The sequence below is a fragment of the Periplaneta americana genome, chromosome 4 (genome assembly GCF_040183065.1).
Source record: "Periplaneta americana isolate PAMFEO1 chromosome 4, P.americana_PAMFEO1_priV1, whole genome shotgun sequence".
In the NCBI taxonomy this organism is placed as follows: Eukaryota; Metazoa; Arthropoda; class Insecta; order Blattodea; family Blattidae; genus Periplaneta; species Periplaneta americana.
In genome coordinates this window covers 25,360,988-25,383,660 of record NC_091120.1, presented here as the reverse complement: position 1 = coordinate 25,383,660, position 22,673 = coordinate 25,360,988, and the positions used below count along the sequence as shown (strand labels likewise).

The window sequence follows — 22,673 nt, the reverse complement described above, 5'->3', positions numbered from 1 at the left end:
AGGATTATTTCTTAAGGTTTAATCATTTGTTGTAGGATTACGTTTTGTTAGGGTCTAAGTGTATTACATCAATTCACTATTAGGCCTACTACAAATAAAAAAAATAATAACGCTTTCAAAGTTCATAATGGTTATGTTGTGAACTATCATTATGCATTTATATGGCAGTGTGATTTATTTACTGACTGGTCGTAGCAGAAACATAACCTTATCTGTCACTCTGTGTAAATTACTGCGGTCAGTAGGCTACTAGTATGGACATAAATAATTAGTGATGCAAAATTCAAATTTTGATGATGGAACATTAGGATATCGAGGTCAACCATTACCTCCTTAGCCTCCCATTCAGCATCAGCGTATCTGCTTGAGGAGATGGAAGAAGTATCATGTTCATTTCGTCCATGCCGACGAGAGGACGTACCACTCGAACTTCCTTGCGCCATTCTGGTCCAGAATAACTGGAACAGGTTTGAGCCAGGTCTATTTGCTCCACGACGAAAACGTGTAATTTACATGAATGCATAAATGATTCAATGTACTCTACAAAACACAATACAATTACGTTTCTTCCCTCTCTCCCACAATCACATACACATTCACATCACCAGAGGAGCCAACATAAACGTAAAATGACGTAAAGGTCTCCATATTGATCCTAAAATTTCCTAATTGCCAAAGTAAACTTTCATATTATGATCACAAGATAGCAGCACTATTTGTCATCCAAAGACCGATGTCAGAAACATGTTAGCATCACCTCCCGGCGATTTAAAATGTTATTGTACTAATAACTGTTTAATAATTAAACCATGTTCTTCTAAGTATGAGGTTATCTAGTACAGCGGTCATCACCACAATGTACCTTCGGGCTAGCACCTCTTACCCTCGGATAGGAGATGCACTGACGTGCATTCGTGGCTGCTGGAGGGTATGCATTATCCCTCTCCCTTCTGCACGAAGGTGCATATTTCGATACACTCCTTACCCGTAATCCATTTCAGCGAATGCTGACCACTGATCTAATAGATGCTCAGCCCAATCGAGATCCGAACTTACAACCCATGTGCAGCCTCGGATCACGAACTCAAGCGCACCAACAACGGTGGCAATATACAAAGTGATTAAGCAGTTCCTGCAAATAGTTTAATGTACGACAGGGAGTTACAACTAATATTCCTTGTCAGACAACATGCTGACTGCATCGTATCATTGTCGTGCCTGGAAGATGTTTTCTTTGCATTGAGACAGTGCCCTTTCCAACACAGGTGGACTGGCTGTGGCGTGACTGTTTGGCCACTAAGATCACCAGACCTCATCGGTCTAAATATTTTCTTGAAGTTATTTGGATACATTCGTGCACGCCACACCAGTGAATGAGGCGTAATTGAGGAACAGTAATTGATAGCAACAGACACGATCCCATGTACTCCTGGGATCTTTACGAAAGTCTATCAATGGTCTGCCATTCTGAGCTGTGTTTAAAGTTCAATGGTGGATGGTTAGGGCACCTTGGGTAACTGCGCATCAGATAGTTAAGATTGTTTACAATTTACTTTATCGGTATTTTAAATTTCGTGTATTATTTATTATTGTTTAGTCAACTGTCCGTATTATTAAAAGTATGAACTGTCAAATGCACAAAACGTTAAAAGAACATTTCACAATAAAGTCAAAACTCTAACGAATGAGTGAATTAAAATTAAAATTAGTTTAAAATCGACAATGAATGCACAATATTTAACATCTGTACTGCAGAACTGTCAGAGCAATCTTTTTATGTTTCACAAGTTAAATTTCTTATTATGTCGGCTTCATTTTATTACAAGGTTGGTACTAGGTGGAAGGTCTCTCTATAATAAGGAAAGCATTGTCATAATTCGAATATGCCGCAGCACAGAGATTATACTGAAGGAGGGGTAGGAGGACTATGTCTTATGTCAATGTAAATTTTGTTACTTTGACAGTGAAAAATTAGAGAAGGGAAAACGATTATGGATAAAAAAATATTCAAATCTAAATTGTCATTTTTTTTTAAGTTCAAAGGGGCATTGAAACCCGGTAACCCCTCTTGCGCATGCCTGTGTGTCTGAGGGGAAAAAAATAGTTGTGCCCCATCCCTCTGCCACCATTTATGAATTTTGCACGGACTTTTGAATCAAGTTTTATTATTATTATTATTATTATTATTATTATTATTATTATAGTAACAGTATAATCTGCCTTGCGTTTTATTGTGGTCAGTTATTTCCATCCATCTGTGTGTGCAGTCTTCACTGCATGTCTCAATTATCATTGAGAACGAATACAGGGTGTATAGAAACCACACCGACAATGCTTATATGTTAGGCGGGACGGTAAATAAATGATTTTTCAAATGTCCGAAAATTCATGGTTTGGGTGCTGTGTGGCATCACAGTTTGAGAACAGTTCGGTTATGGGTGTGCATTCCACATTTTTATTGAAACACAACACAAATAATACAGTAATTTTAGGTCCGAATATTTACTGAAAACGAAAGTCCGTGCGAACTTCCTAATGTGGCAACACTGGCAGCCCGAACATAGCTAAATAAACATAAAAACTGTATGGATTTTTTTTATTAAAACACATAACACAAATAATACTCTCATTTTAGGTTCGAATATTCACTGAAAATCAACGTTTGTGCAAACTTTCTAATCTGGCAAAATTGACGGCCCAGAATGTTTCAATGTGGCAGATTTAAACAGAGTTTTAGAAAACATTTTTTTTTTCTTTTCATAATATTGTGTTTATTTATCTTTACTTTGTGTTTGAGAAGACAAAATATCAAATTTTTTTTCTGGTCAGGTCAAGCTTAATAATAAATAATCGGAACTGGGCAGTAATTATTCCACTTTTAGTTAAACAAACTGAAACATCGGTCCCAAGATTTTATAAAACTCCATTTTAACGTTATTGGGGGGGGGGGGGGGGGAATTACTAGGATGAGGCTTTGAGTCGCTCCCTTCGTATGACACGCAAATGTCTGAGCCATCTAAGCTACTGAGATGAGATGGAAGGTTTCACTTCTGTGCAGCACAATATCCTCACAAAGGTCCACCAAATTTCGATTTTACTGCAAGATTTGTGTATATATATTATATAAATCCATTATACATAGAAAATCCATTTTCTCCACATCTTTTCAAGTGCACTTCAGAATGCGTTACAACACTCGAAATAGAATGAATTTCAATAACTACCTTAGCGTTAGCTTGTGTATCTGTGCTCTAAGTTTCTGACGATGTGCAATGTTGTCTTGTATCTGAGACTTAGAATATTGAAATGCCCTATTACTTTCCTTCTAGTACTGCACTGACTACAAGCCTGTTTAAGTAACTAGTAACACCATACTGCATATTAATAAATCCAAGTTCTACGACAGACAAGTTTATTACTTAGTTGCTGCAATCATCTTTCTTTTGTACATAGAAAATATTTTCTTACATACGTATTAAATTAAATATTTTATTGAAAGCACAATGAAAGACACAATCAATATATAAAAGTATAAATAAAAGCCAATATACTGTTTTAAATCGTGGAAAATTCATGTTTACATAAAAGTATTATTTAATGTGTTAATTAAGAAGAGCTAATGGTACTTCTACTTGGAGGAAAAAAGAAATTTAATGTGTCAATTAAGAACTGATGGTATTTCTACTTGGAGGAAAAAAAAAACTAACAAGCAAACATTCTGATGGAGGCAGATAAAAAAGTTAAATTTTTTTCTTCCACCATGTTAATAATGTCAAAAGAAGTGCTTATACAAGTTTTGGCCACTCGACCGCAATCACAAGGGCCATAAAAAAATAAGTTCGCCAGGGGCCGCTAACAGAAAAAAAAAAAAAAAAACACAATTTCATTGGACAAATTTATTGGAACGGACACAGCAATTGTTGAGCTATATTTTAACATATTTTCCATCGGAATTGAGACATTTCTCATATCATAGAATCGACAGAGAGATGTGCAGACGCAGTCAAACGCTGGTTCCGATCTAAGGCGGCTGACTTCTACGACACAAAAATTGATGTCATGGTATGACAAATGTCTCAATTCCAGTGGGGGATATGTTGACAAATAGCGCAGCAATTGCTGTATCTGTTTCAATAAATATTTCCATGCAATTGTACTGTTTTCTACAAACGGCCCCAGGGAAAATAACTTTCTGGACGGCCTCGTAATTGCGGTTGAGTGGCCAAAATTTGTATGAGTACTTCTTTTGACATTATTAACATGGTAGAAGAAAAAAATTTAACTTTTTTATCTGCCCCCATCAGAATGTTTGCTTGTAAGTTGTAAATAAAACTATTACATTCAATCCTAAAATATTTATACATTTCTAAAAGGTAAAGGTATCCCCGTCACATGCCATGAAGGCACTTGGGGGGCATGGAGGTAGAGCCCCATGCTTTCCATGACCTCGGCACTAGAATGAGGTGGTGTGGTCGGCACCACGCTCTGACCGTCTTTTACCCTCGGGAAAGACCCGGTACTCAATTTTATAAGAGGCTGAGTGAACCTCGGGGCCGTTCTGAAAGTTTGGCAACAAGAAAAATCCTATCGCCACCTGGGATCGAACCCCAGACCTTCCAGTCCGTAGCCAGCTGCTCTACCAACTGAGCTACCTGGCCGCCATTTATACATTTCTAGTTTTGTATAATTGCGGTATTAAATCAACTGTTTATTTGTTGTAAGAATGATGTCAGGGTAGTGCCATGGCAATATTTTATTCAATGTTTACTGATGAAATCAAAACAAGAAGTGGCGTAGTCAATTACAAAATTGCTTTGTTAAATATTTTAACTACACAGTTGGTCTACTGATTTTACAGAAAATACTATTACATTTATTTAAATACACACCTTCATAGATATTATTTATGCCACATGAACAGAAATATCACTGAAATGTTTATAGTTGAAGGCATATATAGTTGAATAACAAAATGATGACAATATTATATTTATAAAAGAAAGCGAATATTTTTTACAATATGTCTTATCAACAATAGAACAAAAAAAAAACTTTTGCTACTAAATTAACTTTAAACAAAAAACAGCCTATTCCTCTAATATCTTACATGAGAAATTAGGCTGAAGAAAATGCTGACAATGGAAAAAATATTGGAATATTCAAAGTAACGTAACAAGTTTGTATCACACAGAAAACTATAGGCCTACTTTTATTACTACAATGATCCCACCACTTCACTGAGAGATAAACTCTGATTATTCTAAATTTATCAATTTCTTACGTAACCTTATATTGCAAAATTGAGAGAAGATGAGATGCATTTTTATCTTACTAAAATTCCACGATATTAACATTCAATAGCTGTATTTCAATGTAACAGGCTATATAACTTTCACAATCCTAAGTCACATATTACACTCTATGAAACAACTTAATATAAAATACATTAAATAACAGGACAGTGGCAATACAAGTTTCTGCACAAACAATATAGCAGCACAGTACAAATTTAATTTATTTAATTACAGTTCATCTTCATTAAGAAGCATGTTTGGTATCCCTTTATTTATGGGAAATTTTCTTCCCGATTCTGGGCAGACTAATTCTCCATTGATGACTTCGACCTGTAACATTGAAAATAGGCTGTAATTAATACATTACTAAGAAACAAAACAGTATTTATTTGACAACCAAAAAATATCAGTAACATACTATATTTATACTGGAATTGAGGACCGATTTTGCAAAACTTGCTAACTGCAAAATTTGAAAAATTGATATTTTGATGGATTCGTTAACATAAAGCAGGCCTCTATACGATGTTAAAGTTATGTTAGTAAAATTTAATTATTTCTCTTCATTATAGTGTGTCAAAGTGTGATGGTTGCACCTATAATCTACTTGTCTTCATTCAGTTTTTTATTTCTCCTGTAAAATTTGTTTTTTCAGTTAGCAAGTTTTGCAAAAATGGTCCTCAATTCTACATGTACTAATGCGATTCCAGCTGGTATTCATCTTCCATACAGGGAAGCTTCAATTAATATCAATTCTTTTCACAAAACTGTGATGGTTACCGAAATGACCATTTAAACTCATGTTATAGCAACATTTCATTCCAAAACAAAACATAGCCACATACAAGCATCTTTCTATTAGGTCATAACTTACTTACTTACTGGCTTTTAAGGAACCCAAAGGTTCATTGCCGCCCTCACATAAGCCCACCATTGGTCACTATCCTAAGCAAGATTAATCCATTCTCTATCATCATATCCCACCTCCCTCAAATCCATTTTAATATTATTCTCCCACCTACGTCTCGGCCTCCCTAAAGGTCTTTTTCCCTCCGGCCTCCCAACTAACACTCTATATGCATTTCTGGATTCACCCATACGTGCTACATGTCCTGCCCATCTCAAACGTCTGGATTTAATGTTCCTAATTACGTCAGGTGAAGAATACAATGCGTACAGTTGTGTTGTGTAACTTTCTCCATTCTCCTGTAACTTCATCCCTCTTAGCCCCAAATATTTTCATAAGCACCTTATTCTCAAACACCCTTAACCTATGTTCCTCTCTCAAAGTGACAGTCCAAGTTTCACAACCATAAAGAACAACCGGTAATATAACTGTTTTATAAATTCTAACTTTCAGATTTTTTGACAGTAGACTGGATGATAAAAGCTTCTCAACCGAATAATAACATGCATTTCCCATATTTATTCTGTGTTTAATTTCCTCCCGAGTATCATTTATATTTGTTACTGTTGCTCCCAGATATTTGAACTTCTCCACCTCTTCAAAAGATAAACTTCCAATTTTTATATTTCCATTTCATACAATATTCTGGTCACGAGTCATAATCATATACTTTATCGTTTCGGGATTTACTTCCAAACCTATCTCTTTACTTCCTTCCAGTAAAATTCCCGTGTTTTCCCTAATCATTTGTGGATTTTCTCCTAACATATTCACGTCATCCGCATAGACAAGCAGCTGATGTAACCCATTCAATTCCAAGCCCTCTCTGTTATCCTGGACTTTCCTAATGGCATACTCTAGAGCAAAGTTAAAAAGTAAAGGTGGTAGTGCATCTCCTTGCTTTAGCCCACAGTGAATTGGAAATGCATCTGACAGAAACTGGCCTATACGAACTCTTGTTGTATGTTTCACTGAGACACATTTTAATTAATCGAACTAGTTTCTTGGGAATACCAAATTCAATAAGAATATCATATAAAACTTTATAACTTTAAACACAACTATGTAGTAAAAGAAATATCATCAATTTATTATTATTTAAATAATACAGTGAAGATATGGCAATGTAAACAGGACAAGAGACAGTACAGGCAAGGCATGTGCAAGACCTGTTTCATGCAGTTGTGTAAGTTGACAGAAATTATGTAGAAAAATAGTAAATTCTGAAAAGATTTCATATTTATAGGTTAATATTTTCTGACAAAAAATGTGCAGCACTACTTTTACTTTTTAAGCAACCCTTGCAACTAAGGTTGCCAACTTTATTTGAAGAAAATACGAGAGACTAAGGAATCGACAAAATTTCACATATAAAACAGATAAATTACTCGGTTCAGTTACTGAAAAACAACTTTATTCTACACTTCGGCAGCTAGCTAAATTAAGAGTATTTTGATACAGATTTTGTCTCATGTAATAGTTGAAGTCGACTGCAGTTTTCAGCTGTGATTTGATTAGATGTGTCGTCCTCATGTTTGGAACATCCATCTAATTATTGTTCACGAGATGAAACACCGTCGTTGTATGAACATTACTACTTGGTATGCTCAGAACAAAACTAGCCAGTTTTTTTTTTTTTTTTTTTTCAAATTTATAACATTAACACGGTTTGATTTTAAACGAGTGAGCACTAAAACCCATTCTTGCCAAGCATTACGTTCTATAAAGACTGGATATTTTAATGCATCTCTTGAACAACAAAATTCATCATATAATCAATTCACGGAAAATCAGATGTTTAAAATAAAAAATTTTACATTATGCAAAAATAAGGGAGAAAAATGCTCGAAGAGAAGAATAATACCGGAGCCAGGAGACAGTTAAAATGTAGGGGCAAATACAGGCAATTTTATTAGCTTTTCTCATCCATTATCGAACATGTTAATACTATTGACAAACTAAAATCATATGTATGCTTGCAAATTAAATAAAATTACTGACATTTCTATAATTCTTATCAGTTTAAGTTATGGTTTATTTAACGACGCTCGTAACTGCAAAGGTTATATCAGCATCGCCGGTGTGCCGGAATTTTGTCCTGCAGAAGTTCTTTTACATGCCAGTAAATCTACTGACATGAGCCTGTCGCATTTAAACACACTTAAATGCCATCGACCTTGATCGGAATCGAACCCACAACCTCGAGCATAGGAGGCCAGCACTATACTAACTACGCTACCGAGGCCGACTATAATTCTTATAGAACCAACAGAAACAGCATAAAACAACTGGCTGATACAGTCGCTAAATCTTGCAACTAAAAATTCAATAGGCTATTGCAATATTTCCTGTCTTGCTCCTTCAAATATTTCTTTCTTTCTTGAAATTCTCTGTGATTATCACTTCATCAATGAAAAATTCTATATCTAACTCTCTAAACTCAGTCATTTACGATTATAGCAAATCACTGGACATATGCATGCTCAATAGACAATACAGACTTGAGAGGCTGGAGTTGTGTGTGCATTATGATTACAGCATCATAATAGGGAACTGCAGCACAAACTGTACACAAAATGGATCTGCAGTGCCGCAATGTCGCCAGAGGTATGTGTGCAGTACCCCATCTGACTTCTAGTACTCACACCATAATTACAATGTCACAGCGGTACCATACATTTAAACCACGGATGTGTGCACCGGGTCTTAACGTTCTCACCTCAAGCAAAACATGGTGAACTTTCTTCAGGAATTCAATATCATTTTCATAATCATCACCCAAGGTCTGAGGCAGGTCACCAGAATGGCCAATCTGAAAATTATAAGTATTACTTACATATTATATTCTTAATAGCAATGATGTCCATTCTTAAAAATGACAAAATTTCCATGATATTAAAGCATACAAAAACACAAGATCTAAGCCTAACCATTATCTCCAAAGATGGAATTACCACCTCACTCTAACTTAAGCAAAAGCAAATTAAACAAATTAAATTCTATATATTATTATAATGTACCGAAGTACATATGATATTTCCATGCAGATATTCTGCGTCATCATACGATGAAAGCGTAATGGAAAGGAGAAAAATTCTCTCCGGCGCCGGGATTTGAACCCGGATTTTCAGCTCTACGTGCTGACGCTTTATCCACTAAACCACACCGGATTCCACCCCGGCGTCGGAAGAATCGTCTCAGTTTTAAGTTCCAACTCTTGGGTTCCCTCTAGTGGCAGCCCTCTGCACTACGTCATAGATATCTATGAACCTAGGACCGAAGTCCACATATGTGCTGAGGTGCACTCGTAATGAGTGACTAGTTGGCCGGGATCCGACGGAATAAGCGCAGTCTTCTTTCACACAGAGGAAGATGAAATAATGGAGTAAAATTTAAAGTAACATATAAATATATAGACTTTACTTTGCAATAAAGTCAACTTCAGTATCTTAACATTAAATCTCTTATTTATCATTTGTCCTTCATATGCAAAACAATCACAATGACAATACTGTAACTCACACTATCAGCAGCATTCCAGAGTGTTTCCCAGTCCAGTTTTGGAATTATTCTCAGAACAAACTCTGAGTTAAATTCAGTTTCTAGCACTTTGATGTCCTTGGCCTACAAATAGTAACAATACTTTAATTACATTTACATGGAGAAAATTGTAATGTCTGATGATGATGATGATGATGATGATACTTACTTACTTACTTACTGGCTTTTAAGGAACCCAGAAGTTTATTGCCGCCCTCACATAAGCCCGCCATTGGTCCCTATCCTGAGCAAAATTAATTAATCCAGTCTCTATTATCCCACCTCCCTCAAATCCATTTTAATATTATCTTCCCATCTACGTCTCGGCCTCCCCAAAGGTCTTTTTCCCTCCAGTCTCCCAACTAACACTCTGTATGCATTTCTGGATTCGCCCATACATGCTATATGCCCTGCCCATCTCAAACATCTGATGATGATGATGATGATGATGATGATGATGATGATGATGATGATGATAATAATAATAATAATAATAATAATAATACAAATATAACACTCGAGAGGTCAAGGACGTAATACAGTACTAGGGAAACGAACCATTTCCCTAGTAATTCATCCTGGACCTCTCGCATCCTATGTTGGAAACTAGTAACACATAGGGAGCAAGAGGGGTTTACAACAATTCAGTAGAATATACAAATAAGTATGAAACGATTTTTATGTTAGAAATATTTGTGGTTGCAAACCAAACCACGTCTTTATCACTATATAGGCTACAACTCACACATACCAGTGAAGCAAAAGATAATTGTACCTTCTTTAGTGGTTTATCTGGATGATCACCTAATTAAATTACATAGAATTTCAACATTCATTAGAATATTGGCGAGGAAGAGCCCTGACATATGTTCGTCGGAGGCCCACAATTCCTATGAGTAGCTCTGATAACTTTAGGCCTACTTTAATTTTCATCAGTATCTTTTTTTTTAACCTGGTTATTTAACGACGCTGTATCAACTACGAGGTTATTTAGTTTCGATGGGATTGGTTATAGCGAGATGGTAATTGGCGAGATGAGGCCAAGGATTCGCCATAGATTACCTGACAATAGTCTTACAGTGGGGAAAACCTGGGGAAAAAAACCCAACCAGGTATTCAGCCCAAGCGGGAATCGAACCCGCGCCCGAGAGCAATTCCGGATCAGCAGGCCAGCACCTTAGCCAACTGAACTACGCCAGTGGCTTGCTTATACGAAGTATAATCCCAGGTTACAATAACAAGAATTATGTTATGTGATAATAATACATCCCTTATGAATCTACGATCGAAATAGTGAGAGAAATATCTTGCAATGTCGTGATGAGTTGTGTGTGGTGGAGACGTATGAACCAAGTTGCATGAAAAACATAATCTACATTTAGTGTGTATCTAATGCCAGCCGGGTAGCTCAGTTGGTAGAGCAGCTGTCCACGGATTCCGGGTGGTGACGGGATTTTCTCGTTGCCAAACTTCCAGAACAGCCCCGAGGTTCACTCAGCCTTCTATAAAAAAAAAATTGAGTACTGTGTCTTTTCTGGAGGTAAAATGTAGTCAGAACATGGTGCCGAGGTCAAGAAAGCATGGGGCTCTACCTCCATGTCCCCCAGGTGCCTTCATGGCTTATAATAAAGGGGATAACTTTACCTTTTACCTTTTTTTTACCCACTTCATTTGCGTGATTCGGGTTCCGCAAACTGCGGTTATATGGCAGGACTGTGATCAAAATTTTCAAGTTGCACACCACTTTGGCAGGCCAAGTTATGCATAATGCATATCTGTGAAGAGTTATGCCGTGTACTGGGGATAATCTGCATTGGTGGTTCAGTATTCTCCTCCCCCACAACAATCGTAGAGTGTATTACACATTACGATAATACCCTGTACATCAATTATGAGAAGTTGTTGGCGGTCAATGGTAGAAACGTTGAATAAAGCTCTTCCCTTGAAAACAAGATTGGGTTAGGTTTGTGCAACCAGTGCACACGCAATCATTTAGCTTTGTTCCTAATACCTATTTCGCAGTCTTTCTACAGTAAACATACATTTCTTGAAATTTATCCTTCCAATAAGCCTAAATCATTCTTATTTAGAACATAACCTAAAACCTCCGGCGTTGCTCTGTCAGCTAAGACGCTCGAGCGTGGGTTCGGTTCGCGTTTGGGATGATTATCTGGTTGGGTTTTTCCAGAGGTTTTCCCCATCTGTAAAGCAAATGCCAGGTAATCTATGGCGAATCCTCGAACTCATCTCACCATCACCAATTCCATCGGCGCTAAATAACCTCATAGTTGATACAGCGTCGTTAAATAACCAGATTAAAAAAAGATATTGACGCAAAATTAAAGTAGCTTATCAGAGCCACCCATAGGAATTGTGGACCTCGTTAAATAACCAAGTAATAACATAACCTAACTTAGCACGAGAAAAGATTCGAAGTATGGTTTACAGAACACATTATTTTATACTAACCACTATTCCCAACGGATATCCAACAGTAACTCCTTTCATACACTTAGAAGTGAGCATATTATGAGTTAATAGTTTCATTTTTTACTTCTATTCAAACTTCACAATACGTTTCTTTCTCACTCTCTTCAGACAACAAAAAATTTAAGTTTACAATACAGTGTTGCCAACACGATTCTTAAAAACCCCGCTTTAAAACAGTTGTCGCTAAATTTATATATTACCAATGTAAAACATGGTTATTTTGTCATTATGAGAATTGGAAAACTTGTTAAATTCCTCATCAGCAATGCAAATTTTATAAGTTTTACCGCTAAATAACATAAAAATACCAGATCTAGCGGGAAAACCGCTGCATTGCCGACACTTTTACGCTAGCCACAAACATTCGAGCCTAGATCATATGTTTTATTTAATGAGGCTCGCAACTGCCGACGTTATATCAGCGTCGCCGCAGGAGTTTTTCACATGCCAGTACATCTACTGACATGAGCCTGTCGCATTTAAGCACACTTAAATGCCATCGACCTGGCCCGGTATCGAACCCGCAACCTCGGCCTAGCCCAGCGCTATACCAACTGTGCCAACCAGGCCGACCAGTGTACTTTACATACAATGGATTAAGAATATGATAGCCTATCCTAGAGTTTATAAAGTTTTGTAGATTCTAATTTAACAACTTCCTCGTTTTATTGTGCATACTACTAGCTTGTTTTGTAGTACAAAATGAAATATCCTAAATATTTGTTCAGTTAGCTACTGCAACGAAAAGTTAATGTTGAGCAAGAAACAAGGAATGATAGTGTGAATTATAAATACATTTATTTAAACAATTAAATGTTTTTCCTGGGAGTTCTCTGAACCATTGAACGCAAAAGATGCACTGCCACTGGTACTATAGCCTATGTCCAAAACACACTTCCAGTAGGTATTACACAATGCGCACAAAATACAAAACATAACACAACCAAAAAGCTAAATATAAATACTGTATAAGCCCCACTGTGAAAGATTACAAACACTGGTTAAGGATACCGTAGGGTAATTTGAGGTAGGCCTAGGTATATTTGTTTAATTTTCTGTATTTGAAACAAACATCATTATATAAGTTTCCCTCAAGTCTCGTAAAAGACGGGACAGTCCCCTTTTTAGGTGTCCGGCGTTCCGCAATGTTTGTCGGAACGCGCAAAAGTAGCTCATTTTAATCAAATTTTATTTCATAATGTAACAATCAATAATTTTTATAACTGATGTTTACTTCATACATTAATGTTGAAAGTATTATTTTGATTTGTATAAATGTTTGCAAATGTTTGATTTTGAAATTAGCAAACATGAATGAACTATGTAGGTATGTAAGGCAGGCTACTGTTACACAATCTCATTTAATACATTTTTAGTAACTTCTAACTTCAATTTCCTTACAAAAAAATAAGTCAATAGTAAAAGTACCTCGTATTTTCATGAGGAATTTATGGCAGGCTTAATCATTAAATAACATTATCGTGCTTTAATCCATTGCAGTGAAGTTATTAATATGCATCCAGTGTACATTATCGTGATTTCTAATTTTGTGGTCAAAATCAGATTAAGATCTTATATTCCTCTAGCACTAGATGTACAGTGAACGTCCCATAGCCTACCCGACGTTCATACTATAACTCTTCTCTGCCCGATATCAGCTGATTTATTCTGGTGCCACTGCTCAGTAAGTTATGTCTCTTCTATCTACTTTTATGTTCAAAGTTATGAATAGTAATGATGGAGGGGGATAACTTATAGCTGTCGTAACATGAGACTGAGATATCCGTATCAACCAAAGATTGTACTTAATGTGTGGTGCCAACGATGTAAAGGCCCGTTCTCACAGGGGTGTATTTCAGGCCTGGAAAGACCTGGCAACGCCGTGGTACTATTTTTCGAGGCCGGGCGGCGCCAGGATACTTTTAATGATTTTCATATTATCGTCAAATTTTGCATTTAAGGGGATCCGGACGTGAGTTTTCTATATTTTCTACATACCATACTTTTTTTTTCTCTGGAAATATCTAAGATATCTGCATGAAATTTTTTTATGTAGATTTACAATAGTACAGTGAATAAATATTGAAAAGTACATTGAAGTTAGAAAAGTAGTTTGATCACAATAAAAATCTTAATTCCGGATAAAAATACAACAAAATTAAAAACAAAGTCGAATTCATGTACCAATATATCTCTGGATGTATTAATCAGATGGGAGAATTTGTCATTTCTCTGAATCAAAAATTAGGAGGAAATTATAATATGCCTCAAATTACTACTACTGCGATCATTATACATAGACATATATTAATTAATGAAATTTTATAATTATAAATTAATAAATTTAATCAACGCAACAGAACAAATATTGCAGCCGCAGTGTCCGTAGTCAGCATATTGTATCTCACAAATGAAGACGTAAAGATGCCGAAAATAAAGTAATCGATGATCCTTCAAACCCGAGACCCTATGAATGGCGATGGTTCTTTACTGCAATGCTGAATAAGATATATGTCTGGGAATTTCAACGCCTCCTAATATTAAAATGTGCATTGACGTGATTTCGGTGACATTCAATAATGATAATAATAATAATAATAATAATAATAATAATAATAATAATAATAATAATAATAATAATAATAATAATAATGGAACAGATGTATTATAGGTACCACCAGTTAATATATCTTCTAAAAAAAGTCAACGGAAGTAGCAGTTCGATAAAAGAAATTATCGATACATATTGTTTGAATAATTGAGAACCAAAGTTTGTTTTTATTTACATGTCACCATGGTAGATATTTAAACACTACAAGGTCCAGTGAAAATATTTGCGTAAAAAAACTGTAATGAATAACGAAAAAGTTTGGAGAAGGCAGTGACATTACGTATTATTGAAATATATTAAAAAATGGATTAGTTTTGTTAAGTTGGCTATATTAGAATGACAATCGATAATATACATTTCCAGATAAGAATATAAATCGATATTATCAAATTGGCTGCCGGTATCTATAATGCATCTAAGCCAATAATAATAATAATAATAATAATAATAATAATAATAATAATAATAATAATAATAATAAAATCTTGTTTTTTTTTTTAATTTTAATTTCATATTTCATATTTTCAGAAATTTAAGATCGTTTTTAGGTCAATTTTATGTGATTTTTAGGTAATCAACTTTCGAGCCCTAGTTATGATAATAGAAACACACGATACACTTAAAGTGAACCATAGTGAAACATTTTGATATAAACTGGGACTAAATTCAGAATTTCGCTCCTTACGAAGAGGAAATACATTGCATGTCCTTCATTAATTAGGCCTACTTGTCTTATCATTGACCCATACTCTCCATATCTTGTAAACCGAAACAAAAATAAAAGATTTAAACCAACACAACTATAGTTTCATTCCTGAAACTGGGTGACGCATTTTACGTGCCAGTGTATCTCTTTCACTTTCTGTTGTATATATCAGATATGACGTTTTATCTTGATGTCTTCCAGCTAAAAAATTTGGAAGGAGAACAATTTTATATAACATCAAATTAGGTATCGATTCGGTTACATTTCTTTACACCGATGGCCTTAAACTAGGCTTCCCAGACGTCCCGTAAAATACGGGATCGTCCCGTTTTTCGCTAATGCGTCCCGTTGTCCCGAGAAAAGTCTTCGGGACAGCTTTCCGTCCCGTATTTTAGATTTCTAAACTGAGAAAAAACGGAAAAGTTACAATGTTTATTCTATATTACAAATTACAAACATCGTACTTCATCACTGCAGGTGACTGTAGATGGACTATTATGCAGCGGCGGTTCCTCTATATGAGCACAGGAGCACGTGAACACCTTAAAAACCAACAATAATCGTACGTATTACTGTATTAATATTATTACATCTATTACCTTCCAATGTGCAATGACGTTCCTACATTTTTCGTCTCGAGAGAATGTTTCGTTCGTGTGTCGTGTGCCTTTAAATCTCCATTGGACAGGTTGACAGCAGCTCGCACAATTTTTCTATAGCAGGGTGGAATAGCCTGAGGCGAGAATATTTTCTGGCTTGTTACAATGGTTACAATAGCTCTGGCTCGCACAGGTCTGAACGTGCTAGTGACAGAGAAAGAGAGATGCTCCATCTCCCTGGTCTGACATCCTGTTCCTTTCTCCCTCTTTCCTCGTTTTTTCTCTTTACTCTTTCTTTTCAAAATACCGATACGCACGGAGGCTGATTCTGTTGTCTTTTGTTCAGCAAAGTAAAGAAAATACAAGCTGCATTGTTGCGTATTGAAAGTTGAAACAGTAACACTTAAAGTTTGGAGAAGGACGTGTGTGAAATTGTGTGTTAAATTAAAAGAGAATTAAAATATACCTCCGTAACACAATGATAGAAGACCGATTAAGTACATTGGCTATGTTGGCATGGAAGAAAAACTTGTTATTGACATTAGAGCTTTTGATAAGTTTGCATCTCTCAAAACTAGGCGCATGGAGTTTCTCTACAAATAAATCTAGATCTTCAACAACAGCAGTGAAGGTGAGTCCCATGAATTAATTTTACTCTACTCTTGTTTAATGGTTTTAATTTTGGTTTATATGCGTAGATTTGGTACATGCATATTAGAACTCGTTTATCTCTGACGTGTGACTCAGCTATACGAGAATATATCAGTGTGTTCATTACCAATATTTTGGCGGCTCGTGCCTTTCTTGGATGGGTGTTTTGTGAACACCCATCCAAGAAAGGCACGAGCCGCCACTGCTATTATGAAACAATATTATTGTGAGTTATTAATTTCTCAAGGCAAGTGATGGCAACACCAAACGTTTAGATGAAGTCTGGGTGGATTTTTAAAAGTACTGAAGGAGAACTCACACATTTGAAGAGGTTATTGGAGTTCTTATAGAGTGTTAATTGGGAGGCCGGAGAGAAAAGATGTTTTGGGGAGGCCGAGACTTAGATGGGAGGATGATATTAAAATGTATTTGAGGGAGGTGGGATATGATTGTAGAGACTGGATTAATGTTACTCAGGATAGGGACCGATGGCGGGCTTATGTGAGGGCGACCAGTGGCGGCTCCTGCATATTTCTTAAGAGGAGGAAAGAAGTTAACAGCACGAAATGACACCTTCTTGAATGAAACATGCTACAAATTAGCCTACATGCATACATGTAAGACCAGATAGTGTTAGGGTTGGCCTTCCCTTCTGTATAGCAATAATCTGTTCTTGTAAACTGAGTTTCCTAAATTGTCCAAAATATATTATGTTTTCACTTCCATTCATTGTTGAATAATTGCGCAAATTAACAATTACAAGGAAATTCACAACCTCGTAGCATTTTTCGAGCACACTACAGCATCACACGTGTTGGAAGAGACTAGCTACTAACTCGTAACCGGAACCGTTTTATGGAACTGGAAATGGGAATGGGAATGGGAAATAATCTGAGGAAAGCGAGAACACTGCACCCACTCACGTGGTCTGTGTTGCCACATGTACATTTTACACTTTCAGTATCACATGCTTTTGAAGAATGTCAATTCTTGTAAAGTCATACTATCATTATTGTTCAAAGCTGCCGGTGGCCGATTAATTTTTTATGTTAAAAATGATGTAGTTTGGAGTACCTACTTTCAGTTTCAAATATATTTGTACAAAACTGACAACTTGGCTGTTGCCCTGTCTAGTAAACAATGAATAGAAGTGAATTTCAGGGGCCAACTACGTAGAACTACTTCCTCTTTGTTTTACATAAACCCGACTTTAACTTTCAAATATCCACGAAAGTTTCAAACCATGAATAGTAAGTAGCCTATATAAACTGCAAAGAATAATATTTTTGATTTATAATTTAAAAAAAGTTTACATGATGTCTTTCACAGCATTGCGTTAAAACTGTTTTTGTTGTGTCTCCTCCTAGATGTGTTATAGTCCGGTTGAATGCAAAATCGTTAGATGGCAGCGGTAGCGAGCTTGCTGCACGACCAGTCAGTTTCTACTGGGTGTTCATTTCAAAGTGTGTCATGACGTCACTGTTGTTGGGTCACCGATTTGAAGCGAGTTTCAGCTTATATGTTAGAGAAGTTGCCTATTATTTAAGGCGTTCTTCAATCTGAACTTGAGAACGTGTACGGTATAACTTGAGCGTCGTAGCAACAGATGGCGGTCTGTACTGTCTGTGTGTTACCATAACCTCTTTCGAACTGTGTTTTGCGCCGGCAAGTCGTACGCAGGGTATTCGTTATCATCGGTTGCGTACGGTAACATTCCACAACACAAATCAAATGCTCCGTGTCCATGTTGACCGTCGAAGTTAAGGTCAACAAATACGTAAGTAATCGTCTTAACCCTCTCCCCATATCCCAATAGTACGTATTTCCAAACAGTTCACATTCCTGCCACTACCGGCACATATTCTTCAGAACGAACGCCGTACTCGCTAGACAACTTCTCTGCCTCATAGATTATACACCTCTGCGGAAGTGTAGGAAGATTGAATTGTCTAGGCTCATCGGCTAGCCACATGACGGCATACAGCGAGCCATGACACACTTTGAACTGAACACCCAGTATTTCCTGCCCATGCACAGTGGGACGGATTGCGATTCTAGCCGGAACAAAATCAAATATTAATAAATTCCTTTCGAATCGTTGAAAATAGCAAGATGAAGGTAAATTATTATGACATTTGATGAAATATTTGTATGAGAATTATTATTTTAGTATAGAATGCCTATTTGTTAAAAAAATCATACAGTAATAGAAAATGCATACAACTAATGCGAATAAAAAATTAAAGTAAACAGAAATTATTTCACAGACTACTATGAAGAGAAAATTAATATATGTAGTAAATTTTATGACTCATGTTTAGAAATCTGATGCGTCTGTTGTATCTCCAGAAGTGTCGGATCCGCTAGCGCTACTATCGTCCTCATCTTGGGGTTACAGTTGAGCACTCGCGCTGGTTCTTGTAGCATTTTAATTACCTCAACTTACAGTTTTGATTTTCTTGAATTTGGATGTCGATTGATCTGAGATATGATGGGATGAGAAGATACTAACGACATGTGTAGGACATCATCTAAATTTCTCTCACGAGAACACGTCCTAGTGTGATCTAACCTGTACTTTCGTAAATCTTTGTGTCTTGCCTCTTGAGCATCTTCAGATAACATCTATATATATATATATATATATATATATATATAATTTGAACTGGTAACGGAAATTACGGGAAAACGGCTGGACGGATTTTAATAAATGGCCCCTCATTTTGAAGCTTGGAACCCAAAGTTTTTCGGAAAAGTAGTAGTTTTCAGTGAAATGTTAATTTTCCTACATGATTTTCCTATTTTCTAAAATCCATCTGTTGTCAGTTTTGAGAACTAATTTTATCGAATCACGGCCGACTTGATTGAATTTCAGAACAAAACACACACTACAATAAACAATAGGCTATTACACGAAGGCCATGACCTGCAGGATTGCCGACATATTTAGAGGTCAATTCAATTTGTTATTAAAAACTGATTCTGCAGTGTATAATAATTTTCTGAGTACAACTGTGTATTGGATATTCAAATCTACGAAACTTGAGGTGGTTTGATGACATTATTATCATTAGAAATTAAATGTTATTATAGTTAATATAGTGTGTTTTGGTCTATTTTTCATTAATTGTACATAGTATTGATGCTATATTGATGACATGAAAGTGAAACGTTTTGAGGTTATGTAAGTAAATGTAGAGAATATTTTAATTTAGATCTTCATTTCTATAATTTACTGAGTGGCTGCTATATATAACTACAAAACTTAAGATAATAATATTGTTATTAAAAATCAAATATTTTTATACTTATTAACCCAGTCGTGTTGGGTCTTTTTCATATGCTTAATGGCGGTGTAGTGTAGATATTGATTTGTCATTGTCTTCAGTATTGGCTCGAGAGAGCGCAAAAATTACAGTTCTTAAGGAAAATACATAAAAAGGCATTACTTACTGATAAAATAAGAGGCCTAGAAAATTTTGTAGTCTCCAGATCATTTCAGCAAGATCTCTTAGTAGGATAAAATGATTTTACGCTCTACATTTCAAGTTCTACATGCAGCAGCTATACGAAAATGCTATTGTTCGAAAGCTTAGCAAACCTGACATTTTTTTAACTTTTGCCTACAATCCACAATGACCTGAAATAGCTACTGCTATCGTTCTGACATTGATACTTGCGTTTTCGCGTTGAAACTCAAAAACTGAAGTTGGATAGGTTCAAGAGAAATTATTTGGCCTAAAAAAATCCATTCAGAGGGAGTATGTTTCATTATTATGGAAGCAAATAACTATTAAAAAGACAAGTATTCTTCATTGAAAATAAATCTGAAAAATTTTTATTTGAACGTCTAACGAACTTAGTTTGCAGCAGCATTTGCTGCACAAGCCACTAGTTCCAATAGAAATGATCGCAGTTTCTGCAATTTTTCCTCCATGTATCAGTATTTTATGCACGCTGGATGGCATGTAGTACCATGGATATAATTGTACAGTAGTTGCAAAAAAACCAGACCGGCCCTTGTAGCTGATTTTAGAGCTTGTTCACTCAGAGCACGATAGACTGGTGACTAAGACTTTCATGGTTCGAATCCTGCCTGGGAAGGAAACTTTTTTTCGTTCCTTATTCAAATTGATTCCCAATACTTTTCGATTGCAGCGATATTTTACTACTTAATTAACTTAACATGAATTTTACCAGCAATCGAAAAGTATTAGGAATAAATCTGAATAAGGAACAAAAAACAGTTTCCTTCCCAGGCAGGACTCGAACCACGAAAGTCTTAGTTACCATCTATCGTGCTTTGGAGTGAACATATAAATGGGCTGTATCATTGGTGTACTTCTGAAACGCCTCAATATACTGTATATTGAATATCCACATGAAATGGTGCATAACATTGCAGAAAATCTGTGAATGAGGTCTTACTAATGCCCATAATATTAGCTGTAATTTGTGGGTTTTCAAAATACCGACGTGCAGTATTGTCATCATTTGATGTCCCAGGGCCAGCATGTTTCGGCTTGTCGATAAGAAGCCCTAATTGAGAGCGAAATATAGAAATAATCTCCTCTTTTTTAGCTGCAAAAATATCTTTGTTGTTGCCTCTGGTCCGCCAAGAACAATGTTTTTAAAGAAAATAATCCTTTTCACGGTGTCACTGCATCCAACGTCTGTTACAATTACTTCGAATATTTTTCAAAATATTACGAATGCACTTCTCGCTATTAGAATCACGTGTTTCAATACATGATTTGTTCAAAACATATCTATATAGTTCATCTAAGTCGCCACTTTTATTGGCAAATATTGGAAATAGATCACGGCGCGAAATCACCGGTAGCGGTTTCGAGTCTGAAAAAAAATTAACCACAGCCACAGCAGTCAGTAGGAGCAAATGAAACTAGGTTAGTCTTAAAGTGCACACTTAAACCTACATTCTGACGTAAAAATAAATGTGACTCTGTGTGACTCTGCTATTATAAGTCAACGTTTACTTTGACTATTACACTCTTACTACGTCATACTACTTTTGACCAATAAAACGGTACGAAAGGACGTATTTCAACCAATCATGGCTGCTTATCGCCCAATTTTATCGCGTCCCTAGCATTTGTTTAATTTTATCGCGTCCCTAGCATTTGTTTAATTTTATCGCGTCCCTAGCATTTGTTTCTTTGTTTGCCAACATTTGAAACTGCGCTGGTCTGGACGTCAAAAAAATACATAATTACAAACCACTCCAGTCGATGCACAGCAGTTTCAAATATGACTCGCATTGGCATTTAAGAACAAGAATTAATAAAAATCACTGATCATACCAGTGGCGGTTATTCAAGTAAAGTACATGAAGGCCACCTTCACCCCTTTTTTCGTGCTTTAATAAAATATATTTTATCAATAAATTAAAATAAAATGAATCCTTCACTAAACCATATTTTGCTCTATTTTTTAATATCTTGTTCGGCTTAATCCGCTCAGTTAACGTTCACTGCAGCACTTCACATGAACCCCTCACCAGCCAGGCCACGTGGCTAGCAGACCAGCTGAAGGTCCGAATGAGACTTTCCTTTTGGCCTTCAGTAAACACACCCGGTTGCCATGACAACGAGTTGCTTACTATGAATTACCGGTTCCTTTTGCGAGGCTATTATGAGGGTCTGTAGAGGAGGTATTCATCTCCTTTCTCTATTCTTGAAAGACAGAATCTCTCTCTCGTCCAAACATTGGATCAGGGTGGCAAACTGTAATATTTTGCAACTAAATAAGAAAACATAAAATATGCTGTAAAGAAGTTAAATATTGTTTAAATTTAGCATATAACGTATATATTTTGGTATTTTTTAACGTTAGGATCTCTTGAATATTATGTTTT

General features: G+C 36.0%; 2 protein-coding genes across 4 annotated transcripts in view; both read right to left on the bottom strand.

Moving 5' to 3' along the window:
- Positions 1-639, bottom strand: part of LOC138697627 (coiled-coil domain-containing protein 102A) — a 32,511-nt gene extending 31,872 nt beyond the window's left edge. For 2 of the 3 annotated variants that reach the window (XR_011331588.1, XM_069823032.1), the window contains exon 1: positions 330-626. Coding sequence is in view for 2 of the 3 variants with exons in the window: in XM_069823032.1 (XP_069679133.1) it covers positions 330-443 (114 nt within the window). In the remaining variant the exon portion in view is untranslated. Of the gene's footprint in view, positions 1-329 lie in introns of all 3 variants that reach the window. The other variant, XM_069823034.1, reaches the window with a different exon arrangement.
- A 4,099-nt stretch (positions 640-4,738) lies between these two features.
- Positions 4,739-12,382, bottom strand: Trmt112 (tRNA methyltransferase subunit 11-2). The gene is made up of 4 exons (XM_069823031.1): positions 12,211-12,382; positions 9,724-9,825; positions 8,921-9,013; positions 4,739-5,624 (listed from the first exon to the last, which is right to left on the bottom strand). Exons 1-4 carry the CDS (start codon positions 12,286-12,288, stop codon positions 5,523-5,525), a joined length of 375 nt encoding a protein of 124 aa, XP_069679132.1. The 5' UTR covers positions 12,289-12,382; the 3' UTR covers positions 4,739-5,522.
- Positions 12,383-22,673: the final 10,291 nt, after the last annotated feature.